The 12,579-nt window shown below is 24.9% G+C and overlaps 1 protein-coding gene across 2 annotated transcripts in view; it reads right to left on the reverse strand.

The window, feature by feature from the left end:
- Positions 1–255: 255 nt before the first annotated feature.
- ebo (exportin ellipsoid body open) overlaps positions 256–12,579 on the reverse strand; it is a 37,452-nt gene continuing 25,128 nt past the window's right edge. For both annotated transcript variants that reach the window (XM_016062290.4, XM_016062291.4), the window contains exons 17-25: positions 12,357–12,546; positions 8,624–8,779; positions 8,116–8,230; positions 7,469–7,528; positions 6,880–6,991; positions 5,846–6,004; positions 4,866–4,964; positions 2,577–2,807; positions 256–2,219 (exon numbers count right to left, since the gene is read on the reverse strand). In XM_016062290.4, the coding sequence (XP_015917776.2) occupies positions 2,136–2,219; positions 2,577–2,807; positions 4,866–4,964; positions 5,846–6,004; positions 6,880–6,991; positions 7,469–7,528; positions 8,116–8,230; positions 8,624–8,779; positions 12,357–12,546 (1,206 nt within the window). In that variant the 3' untranslated portion in view covers positions 256–2,135. The remainder of the gene's footprint in view (positions 2,220–2,576; positions 2,808–4,865; positions 4,965–5,845; positions 6,005–6,879; positions 6,992–7,468; positions 7,529–8,115; positions 8,231–8,623; positions 8,780–12,356; positions 12,547–12,579) is intronic.

Raw genomic sequence — 12,579 nt, forward strand, 5'->3', positions numbered from 1 at the left:
ACAACAATCGTCCAAACATCCAATGTGAAGGTATGAGAAAAAAAATAAAATGTGAAAGAAAACAAACTTTTATGGGAGATGATCCCCACAATGCAGACATCATTTTTAATAGTACAAAATAAATCTTGTGAAAACGCCTCATTTTTTTTTTATTTTTTATTAGGTGCTTTTTGAAAAATGTTCTAAAATTTTTTTTTAATTTTGATGAATATTTTTAAAGTTATAGGAAAAAAATAAGTTTATAAAAATATCCATATCTTCATGAATATTTAAGCGAAGTTTCAGAAATTTCATGCAATTATTGAAAATAACAACCAAAGAAATCTATGCAAGTTATAAGCTTGTTGCTTTATTTTCAGGCATAGGGTGTTCAAAAATACTTGTTTTCGTTCGTAATTTATTGCCAGTCTTTTAGAGCTTTGTAAAGCTTTAAAATTGAGCGATACCCAAGATAAATCGTCTGATCCACACATCTCCAACGTTATAAAACAATCCTCTTATATTTCTTGAGAAATTTAAAAAAACATGTCAAAAACTTAAAGTCTCTTCCATTATTGTAGAGTAGTGTATGAAATTATTGTAGAAAGTATGTGAAAACAAACATGTAGTTAAACAATACCAACAAAAGAGAATATTAGTCATTTAAATTGAACTTAACATTTAATTTATGTTAATTTGATGGATACTGAGAAGCTGACAGACAGTAACACAAAATTTAATAACATTTTCTGATAAATTACTATGCTTAGAAAAAATGAAATTGCAAAATATATTTAATATTTCCCCCAATTTCTAGACTTTCTTAAAAAATATATATAGCACAATAATAATAAAAAAAATACAAAAAGAAAGAGAAAACGGAGAAAATTAAGAAAAACAACATTGTTCTGTAATTTTTCTGTTTTCTCTACATTTTGAACTTACATAAATATATATAAAAGGGAAGGAACATGAGTAGGTAATCAACATATCACAAAAAAAAAAAAAAAAAACAACAACTTATATTTTCTTAATACCACATAATTTTCTTAATACATATAATTTCTTCAAGACTCATTTGTTGAATATTAGGCAGGTTAAAATCAAATACTTCATGATTTGAAAAACACTCTCAAATAGATTAGAATTCTGTTTGTATGAATAAAATTGTTTATACACTTAAATGTAAATAGAAATCTTATTAGAATTCCAGTCAAAATTAAAAAAAAAAAAAAAAAAAATAATAATATTAGAAACTAGATAGAATAATACCTTAATATAGAAATAACATATTCTTGAAGCCTAACTTAAATACAAGTTTTAATAGAATTTAATAATTATTTGTAAAAATAAATGAGGGATTATGCAAAATCAATTGTCAAATGTCATGAAAAGAATATAATAACTAATTTCAAAATTGTGAAACCTATAACGCATTGACTTATGTTTCATGCATATCTTAGAATTCAATACTTAAAACAATCCAAAAAGTCTTAAGGGGGTACAATTATAAAATTTATTAATTCCTTGATTTTAATAGTATAATATAACTACTGATTTGATTACCGATTAATTAATTTAATCAGTACAAATTCCTTGAATTTAATAGTATATACAATAAACAAAACACAAATAGAAGTAAGGAATTTCACTTTACTTGAATTAAATAAACAGTGTAAGGTCATTTTAAAATGAGCTAAAATATTGTATTATTACTGGGTAGTATTGTTCAAAATGTTCTTTAAAAAAAAAAAAAAAAAACTAATTTTTGTAATAATTAAAAAAAAGGAAGCTTTATATTTAAATAAAAAATATATATTTTTGTTTCTTTTGAGCAACATGAAACAAATTACTGCCAATATAAATGCATTTAATAAATACGTATGAAGATTTATTTTTAAAATTTTAATACATTTCTTAGTACTATAAAATATTATATTAAATATCACATATCATGAAAATGTATCAAATTTAACAGAATTTTTTCCATGTTCTAAAACATTATAACTGGACATTTTCTAGAAGCTTTGTCATTGTTACAAAATAAAGTTTTTCTTCATATCTTGGTGAAGGCAAATGAAAATGATATCACAATCAATGAAAAAAAATATCACAAATGAAATGAAAGAGCAACAAAGAATATAATTTACAACATTTCAAATTGATGTTTCAGAACAAAGACAGTAGTATCTAATGTCACTCACAAATCTTTGTATATTTTCCCCAAAGGTATGAGAATCCTGAAAGAAAAGATAATCAATAAAAATACAGAAAAATTAATTAAATATGTATTAAATTAAGCATCTTTAACAATTATTATTAAGCATCTTTAAATATGCTATTATAAGAAGTAGCTATAGAACCAAGATAGGTGAAACTGTGGACAACCTGATGTTTGTGTAAATCAATTTCCAGTTGGTTAAAACTTTTTATGTATTATCATATATTTAAACAATGTCAAACTGATTGAACTTTTACTTACTGTTTCATGTTTGAAGTTCTTCAACAATTGTTGTCTTTTTACTTTCCATACATATCTAACACACACGTATTATCATATATTTAAACAATGTCAAACTGATTGAACTTTTACTTACTGTTTCATGTTTGAAGTTCCTCAACAATGTTGTCTTTTGATTGGAGTCTAAGTTTTCCATACTTTGAAGAAATTGAGGCAAGAAAGTGGAGTAGAATGATTGGATGTCAACAAGTGCCATGCTATAAATTGTGCTAACTATTTCATCCCTCAGTAAATTATGTGTTTTATAGATTAAGGTTTGCAAGAAAACACTAATGAATTGAAACAGCATAATACTTTTAAAGTAACCCTAAAATAAAATGAAAATTGATCAGATTATTTTCGGAATGTATAAAAAATATTTAAATATTAATTGTTCTTAATATTTTCAACGAGAATTACAAAAATAAATATAAAAAGTTTAAGAGATAAAAATTTAGAATGTAAAAAGATAAATAATATTTCTTCTCTCTCTATAAAAAAATATCCGTGTGTCCTTTACTGACTCCTAAACCACACAACCAAAAGCGATGAAATTTGGCCATTAGATAGCAGGAAGCACAAGGAATGTCACTGTCAATATTAGAACATTTTGCGGCGAACTGCTCGAGCGGGATCAACGAAAAACAAAATGGAGTTTTCTGATTTGTTAAGCGTTAGTCATCGTTTTAAATTTTACTATAAGCGATTCAGCTTCCTAAAAACTTCTAAAGACAGCATCAGTGATATTTTCAAGCTTATAGCTCTATTTCATCAGAAAAGTTTATTATACAGAATATTTAATTATTTTTTATTTATATCAGATAAATTCAATGAACAACATAACATAAGCTATATTCGTGGAGTATGTCAGCAAATTAAGTTGTCGATACCACATGCTTATTTTGTTTATAGTAATTCTTTTAAAATGCGTTTCTATAAAAGAAAGTAAATAATTAAAAATTAACAGTAATTAAAATTTGAAAAAAAAATCAGTTATGTATTCAAAAGGCAAAATTAATGGAAAAGTGTTACTAATTTGCTTAGAAGAAATGTAAAAAAAAAAATGGCCATACTATTATTGATGACAATGTTGATAACATATATTAATTGAAATAAAAAAACAACCAATCTACTAAAAAAGCAAAGTTTATGGAGAAAAGATACTCGTCTTGAGGATTTTATTATATTCACCTATATTATTGATATCAATTTTCAATTAATATTGGTATGTGCATTAGAATAAGAAAATTAAGCCGTGCGTTAAAATGCTAAGTTAATGGAGAAAACGTTAATGGTAAATTTGTTTAAAGGAGCCATAAGAAATCGCCATATGCAGATGTGGTTCAATAAACTTTGATAATACGAACAATTGGTATTATGGTAATTCGTGCAGTTTTAATAAGAATTTTACAAAAGGTGGTTTTCCACAGTTTTAGTAAATATTTTTGCCAGTAGTAGCAAAAATATAGTGTACTCAAACATTGCAAGTGTGTCACGTAAAAATAAGTTGTTAAATTATCTGCAATCCATACAAAAGTTTAAAAAGTGATAGCAAAACCACTTTGTTTTCACTGTTTTTCAAAGAAATCATCCATTCCTGATTACCACAAACATAAATGATTCAGTATATATGTAATCAGTACTAAAATCATTATATATATATATTTAATAATATATATATATATATTTAAATATATATATATATAGTATATATATATACAATATATATATATATATATATATATATATATATATATATATATATATATATATATATATATATATATATATATATATATATATATATATATATATATATATATATATATATATATATATATATATTAAAGTTGAAATTACAGTGACAAGTTTGCTTTAACTTTTATGAAAGCTGGCCTACTATTATTTTTAAAATTAATATAACAGCTGTAATACATTTATTGTAAAAATTGCCCTCATGCAAGGTGATAATATTTTAATGACTTAGAATTAAAACAACTTTTTTCTCTTATACAGTTTCATAGTAAATACAGTAAATTAAAGGTTAATTAGAGAAATGGTCACGCTCTAAAGTCTTTATGAGGGTCTTATAAGAATTTTATGACTTTTTTTATTCACCTTGTGAAGTTTATAATAAATACAAATTAAGAAATAAATAATTAAGATTAATAATTAAGATTAACAAATAATTAAGATCAAATAATAATAAATAATTAAGATTAACAAATTAAGAAATAAGTTCATTTGAGACAATGAGTCTAAAACAATTAGCATTTCAGCATCAGTTTAAAAAAAAAAATTAATCATATATATCTTTCATTCAATTTAATAATTTCTTTATTTTAAAAAATGATATAAAAAGATGAAATTGAAAGACAAATTTTACCTTGTAATATAACTTCCATTTATTATTTAAGGTTTCCAAAGATATTAAATTCTGCTTGAAAAGGTTTATATCTGGTTGCAAAAATGATTGACCATAAGCCTAAGAAAAAATAATCAACATTAGTAAAGTAATTTTATTAAAACAAGTTTTCAAGAATAAAATGAAATCTTTATGTTTAAAATTATACATGAAACTTTATTTTAAACATTTTTATAAAACAAACAAAATAAAGACTTAATTATTAAAAACTTTAAGACATTGCAACTATAACTCAGACAATCATAGCAAATATTAAAAAACATAAAAACTAAAATAATAATAATTAAAATGTAAACAGTTAACAGATCAAAGAATTTTTTAATACCAAAGCTATATTGCAGAATTATTTTAAATAAACTAGTTTTTGTAATCTAACTAATTTTAAATCAGCTTTATTAAAACTGCTTAGTTGGAAAAATATACTTGATTAGCGTAAGAAATTTTATAACTGCTTTTATGAGAAAAAAATTCTCAAATTTAAAGACTAAAATTAAAAAATGTAGGTGTCAAAAAAAGTAAATATTTAGAAACATTAAAAATATTTTTTTTTTTTTAAAGACAAAACCAAGTTGAAATCAAAAATAGTTCAGAATATTAATTTAAAATTAAAACATAGTAAAAAAAATTTTTTTACAGAGGAAGATAAAAATCTGCTATAATTCAATTAGAAAAAGAAAGGTGATGATTTTTAAATTTTTTTACGTTGAAAATATTATACATGTACAATATACATAATTACTTTGTTTTTCAATTAGACAAATTCATGTTTTTCTTACACTAAGGATATAAAAACTAAATTCATTGCAGCCCTTGAAAACTAATGGGATGGAAATTCTTTATAAGAAAATATAAAACACAGAGAATATTCTCATAAGTTTTAGAAAATTACAATAAAATTTAAGTGAATGTAAAAGATAGTAACACAAATAGCATAATCTTACCTCCATTATTTTTGTGAAATGCTGTTCATTTTCTATTTTTTCATTTCCTGATTCCCCAAGACTACTGATAACATTCACTTTAAAAAAATAACGGCAGTTATGAAGAAGGATCTTGTGAAGTAATTCAAACAGTGGTGGTTTTACTTCAGATGATGGTCTCTGGAAAATGTAATTGATGAATGCTTAACTCAACAAGTTTCAGAAATATTGTAAGTTTGGTTTTAATTTAAGAAAATAAGCATTTAATCCACTGGCAGCTTAGCAAATGGGTAAAATTTGGAGAATGTTTTTCCCCAACACACTATTACCCTTTCTAACGACATGGAAAAACGTTTTGCTAAGCAGAAAAGATTACAGGACTTTTTTGGTGCAAAACCATCAACGGGTTAAGAGCCTAAATAATGAAAATATTTGTATTGGAGGTGCACTTTATTAGTCGATTCTTCGAAAGATAAGATAGAAACTGTCTTCTCAGTAACATTAAGTTTACTTGAAAACAGGATGCACAAGAAAAATAAATAGAATATTAAATACAAGAGAAAAAAAAAACTATCAAGAATAACAAGAATTTAACTATCAAAGTTTTAACAAATTATAACACTTGCAACAATCTCATATAGGGCCTATATACAGCCAATATTGGCTGAATAATGACTATAAAATATTGGGTGTATATGACAACTCTATATAGGGCTGATATTAGTTGTAAAATATCTTTTGAACTGGAATAATAATGGCCAATATCAGAAAATAATGGCCCTTTAAATTCTTATTCTTTTTATACTTATTGAGTATATTTTTCCAAGATTCATAAATATTGGGTCCAATGAGGGCCCAGGTTATTTTGTTGCTAGGAACATGATATAATAAAAGCAATACATTACGAGCTCAATTCAAATAAAACTCAAGGTAGAAATACACACCATTTTTTAATACATTGGTTTAGAATTTTTAATATACATCCCAGAAATAGTGTAAGAAAGCACAACGATTAACACAAATAAAAAATAATAAATTTTGGAGATTTTACTTACTTCTGCTATTAATGGATATATTTGGGATAAACAAAGGTTAATTGTGCTAGGAAGGAATGCTTTGAATTGAGAATTAGGTTCCTGTACAATTTGCTGCAGCAACTGTAGAAGTCTAGAAATTATACATAGGCATTAAATAAATGTTCGTAAATTTTTCACAACTATGCAATTAAAAAAAGCATACAATCTAAAGTTTTTTTCATATGAAGGCAAATTTTCAAATTCTGAAAGTTCATTAGAAAAATTAAGGATCATTAAAGAAACATTTCAAGAAAATATTTTTTAAGAGCTTAATTAAGAACTTTTTAAAGATTAGGATTTTGAAAATCTAATATATATATATATATATATATATATGCATGTTAGAAGGAGGGATAAGCAAAACATAACAGGACAAGTGTGAATCTTATGGTATTTTTATGATTGTGTATATTATTTTATTGACATATCAAACCATTATCAATCCTCTGCCAGACAAAGCTTTTTTCTGAATATTTCCAAAAGTTTTAATATGCTGCCTTTGCCTTCTAATTTTTATGACATAAATAAATATTTCAAAATAATAAACAATAGTTATAAGAGCACTTACTTTTCAATTACTTTGCAACCAGATGATGATTCATTCAATGTAAAGTGCATCAGCTGGTTTCTAAGTACAGATAATAAATTATTTTAAACAAAGAGCAGATTATATGCATTTAAATTTGAAATGTAAGAAAAATATAAAGATATGAAATTTTAATGTGAATTTTTGGCTTTCTTACAACACATCATTTGGTTTCTAAAATATTCTATGAGAAAGTCTTAAGAAAATTCAGAATCAAAATTCTCAGAGGCTTTCAGAACTTAAGATTTATTGTTTTATATAAAATACTAACTTTTTATAAATATTCAAAAATCAAAGTTTTAGTTCACTAATGTGCTGGTTAAAAATGTATAATTTTGTGGTCATAAGAATTATATATTGGATATTTATAAAAACTGCATACGTTTGGTTTCTTAAGTTTTAAATTTCTTCAGTTAAGCACCAGAAATACGTAAATTGCCTTTCCAAGTTGAAAAGCTCTTAGATAAAAATATTTAATTACGATAAAATTTGAGATTGGCAGCCAAAGCTAGATGAGAATCTTATAAGTGTTATAAAATAAATTTTTTGCAATATAATTTTACAAGTGATTCAATATAACATGAATTTAAAACAATCATGAATGCTTTGCGTAAAATCCGCATACTTACGATGAAAAAAGGGTTAATAAGGTCTGAATAGTTTTTTCAACAAATGGCAATCCAATTTGCACTCTAAAAACTGAGAAAAGACACAAATAAAACTCCAAAATGTTTTCGGTGATGTCTGAAAAAGAAAAGTATAATTTCATTAAAAAAATGACACAAGCAACAAAGTGACTTATAGTAAATTGAAAGAAACTTTTTTCTAAGGAAGCGAATTTAGATATTCAAGATTTCAATTATCAGAAATTTAAAATGAAAACGAATAATTTTATCTAGAGAGTCGAACATCAAAATGTTGAAAACCATTTAAAGCAATCCACCAAGTATAGTTTAATTTTCTGTTATTAAACTTAAATATTACGTTCAATTTAACATGAAAAGGAAATATCCAAAGCATAGCCACACAAATCAAAACATGAAATTTCAAAATGAAAACATTATATCAGACATATGAACAAATATGTATTATTATATAACACATAGCATTTAATATAAGAAAGAAGGCGAGGCTCACCTGAATGCTGAAGATAAAGATGGAACAAGGATTCTATAAATGGAATTAAAGGCAAAATGGATTTCGAAAATATTTGTTTTGTTCTAGTGGGAGCATCAGACAAATTTTCTATTAAGCCACATATAACTTTAATCACCCATATAACATCTGGTTTCGCTAGAACAGAAAGTGTTTTAATTAATATTTTAAGAATGTTTTAAAAATAATAAGTAGTCATTAAAAAAGAATATAACTTAGCTTAATTTATTGCGACATATGCAAAGCCAGGAAAAAAGCATCAAACAATTATACTATCACAATGGAAATATGCCCTTAAGCAGAGTCAAATTCAAATGAAAATACATTATTTGTAAGAATAGTTTCTTTTCTGTTATACTTGCCTGAGACTAAACTTAACTGATTTAAGTAGGGTGGTTTGTCATCTAAAATGATTTTTCCGCATTAAGATAGCAATCTATACAAAACTTTAAATGCATTTTCCCAGCATCTGTTAGAACTAAACCTATCTATAAAAAACTTTTTTCTTATTAAATACTTCAACTATTTAACACCATGATTTATAAGCAATTGATTCCTCCCTTAAAAAAATGTTCTAAACAAAAATCTCTTTAGTATTTCTAGAGTATTCAGAAGAAATAAGTTGTAAGAAGAAATAAGTATGAAAATTGATTCAGTTGCTCAGAAAAATGTCAGACAAAATTCCCCATTTTTACATGTGCTGTATTTTTTACTTTATTGTTTAGTGTGGGACTTATCATTTTTGATTTTTATATTTTTATAATAGAATAAAAAGATTTATCAGCGAGAAAATTACATTTCATACAATGAAATACATACTAAACATCATGGGTGTCAATATAAAACATATTGATACATCACAAGATAAAAACACTAATTTCTAAACAATTAAATACAATAGCACTATCTTAAGAACGATGACCATATGTTCACAAATAATAGTTTCAAGTCAATGTAAATTTTGGTAAACAGATTTGAGTAAACATGAAAACATTCTTGTACTGTATAACTGTATTGTAAAACTATAACATAAGTACTAAAAAACCTAAAACCTTAAAAAAGGGCTAAGTTAGATATGTCACCCACTAACTTAGGATGGCTAAATTCCTGCACATCGCTTTTTTAAAAAAAATATTTTATTGTTATCAATTGTTTTACCCAAAAATGACACTATACTAAATTGCTCAAGTATGATTTTCTTTACTAATACAGTGAAGTGATAAAATAATTATGAAATCAGTTCCACTGCCAATCTTTTAGTGTAAAAAGAAAAAGACTTTAAATTATTAAATAAAAGAAACTGCAACAAAGGATAATAAAATTATTTTAAACTTTTATGATGCTGTGCCCAATACGGAAACATTTATTCAAAAAATATTACAAACTACTAGAAATGTACAGTAATATGCTTCTAAATGTTGCATCTCTTTTTAGCAACCACTATTCTTTAAGCAAGATAAGCTGAAGTTTATTTCTTTACTTAGAATATACTATCAGTGACTGAAGTAGCTAATGTGATGCTTGTCTAATAGATATAAAATGAAGAATAATATGCTTCTAAATGTTTCATCTCACTTTAGCAACCACTATTCTTTAAGCAAGATAGAGCTGAAGTATATTTCTTCACTTAGAATATACTATCACTGACTGCAGTAGCTAATGTGATGCTTGTCTAATGTCTTTATCTAAAATTTCACATGTCTTTATTTTTTTTACAAGTGAAAAAAACAACAACATTTAGTTTGATATTTAGTTTAGTGACCTGAGTTAGCTAAGGGGCTAGGGTAGTTTTGACGGCCGAATATAATCTCTTATAAAGCTACTTACAGGACAAATTATTTGCATTATCTTCGTATACACTAATAATTTTTATCTCTTCTTTAATCTAATTCATTATTAACATAATTTTTTATTTCAATTTAGCTATCACACATATAACTGAGTAAAAAAAAAAAAAAACCCAGTCCTGTTACCAAATGAAATGATAGCTCTCAAACAAAATGTGGCAAACTGCCAATAAAGACAGAATTATTTCCTTTTGGTGTTTTAAAACTGGATAAAACAAATCAATATAACAAGCACTGCTATTCCATGTTTTCTAGAGATAATTACTAATTGCAATATATAAAATTTGAGATAACTTTATAACCAAGGAAGCGGTTAATATTGAGGAAACAGAGGATATTTTTATTATTTTATATTCAGTAAAAAGACATTGTATATCAATAGTAAGAGTCTAACATGTGGCAGTGAATACTGACTCTGCTTCTTTAATATTAAATGAAAGTAAAAATGATAACAATACATTATAACTCTAATGAAAAAAGTTTCTTTCTTCATCACATATTTAAAGTTTAATTCAATTGTACTGCAAATCTTTAAAAAATCTATCTATCTATCTATATATTTTTAAAACAAGAACAAACGATTTGTAAAATTCTTAAATAAGAAACTAAAAAACAAACTAACAAAAGAAGCATTCAAATATCATTCAGCGTTCTGACTAAGCATTTTTGGAAGGGCAGCCTGCCCTGCTTGTCCTTTGATCCCAATAAATGCACCTTTTTCCTTTTTATAAAAATAAGCCACAATCTCTTAAAAACACTGTCTTTTTATTCATCTTAAAAAGATTCATTCACTGTATTAAATAATAATTACACTCAGGAAAAATTATCTGCATTTCTAGGTTTGATTCTGATTACTATTACAAATATTTACTTCGTTAATAAATTCTTTTAAGTGATTATAAAATCAAAATTATTTTTTAAATAAGAACTTCTTTTTTTTTAAAAAAAAATGCACCTTTCAATGTTAATTTTCTCATAATTTTCAGTTTGAAATATAGAAAGAAGCTTTCAAATTGTTTATCAATTAATCTTTTTTTAGTTTACTTTTTTTGAAAAAAAAAAAAAAAAAATTATGCACAGATTTGTCTTTTACCATCCCTTTAATTATTTTTATAAATTACAAATTTTTCTCTTATTTTGATAATGCGAGAGAATTACTTTTAAACATACACATAAAATAGTAGGTAATTTAAAATTGAAGATAAAATTCAGTTATTACATAATATTATACATTTTAATAAATTTCTACGGTGTTAGTGCCCTTTTCTGAGAGGAAGTGCTCTGCCCTTTTTTTTTCTTAAGAAGAACTCTGCATTATTCATAGTAAGCATTAAGTTCCATAGAAAAACTGATCAGCTTGAAGATCACATTAAATAATTTCACAAATTTTAAATCCTTTACACAATTAGGTTAAAGCAGGTAATATCATATGAAAAATGTAATTGAAACTAAAAAGATAAGTCACTGTTCAAACTTCACATAAATTAATAATATAGATTCACATAATAAAATATGATCCTTCTTATTTTTAACAGTTATTGTTTGAGTTGTATATGTAAACATCAGATAATAATTTAGAAAAAAGTCACAGAATTTAAATTAAGTTTTTATGCAATTGTTTAAAAAAAAAGGGAACGGTTAAATATTCATAACACAAAATACTCTTTGAATGTGTTAAATTATTTTACTGAAAGAAAAACAGTATTTTAAAAGTATTAGGCATTACATCATGCAAAATATTTCTTTCATTATAGCACATTGATGACAAACACATTTTATAACATAGTACTAGAAAACATCTACCATAAAACAACTGCATGTATAAATAATCAGGCTTTATACAGCAAACATAGAAAAATAAATGTTACCTCTTTCTTGAAGAGATTTATCTTCTAGGAAAGCTGGGTTAGTACAGGCAGATTTTAGTGGCTCACTAAGTGATATTAAAAAAGCATCATGCTGTGTAGATCGAGCAGGCCAGAGCTGCTGAGAGTCCTGCATTTTTGGCCAGGGTAAAATTAAAAGGTTAGACATAGATCTGTAAACTACTAGTTGAGTCTGAAATTAAAAAAAAATAATACATATTTACAC

The sequence above is a fragment of the Parasteatoda tepidariorum genome, chromosome 10 (genome assembly GCF_982258835.1).
Source record: "Parasteatoda tepidariorum strain Cologne lab strain chromosome 10, Ptep-v5.0, whole genome shotgun sequence".
Lineage (NCBI taxonomy): Eukaryota > Metazoa > Arthropoda > Arachnida > Araneae > Theridiidae > Parasteatoda > Parasteatoda tepidariorum.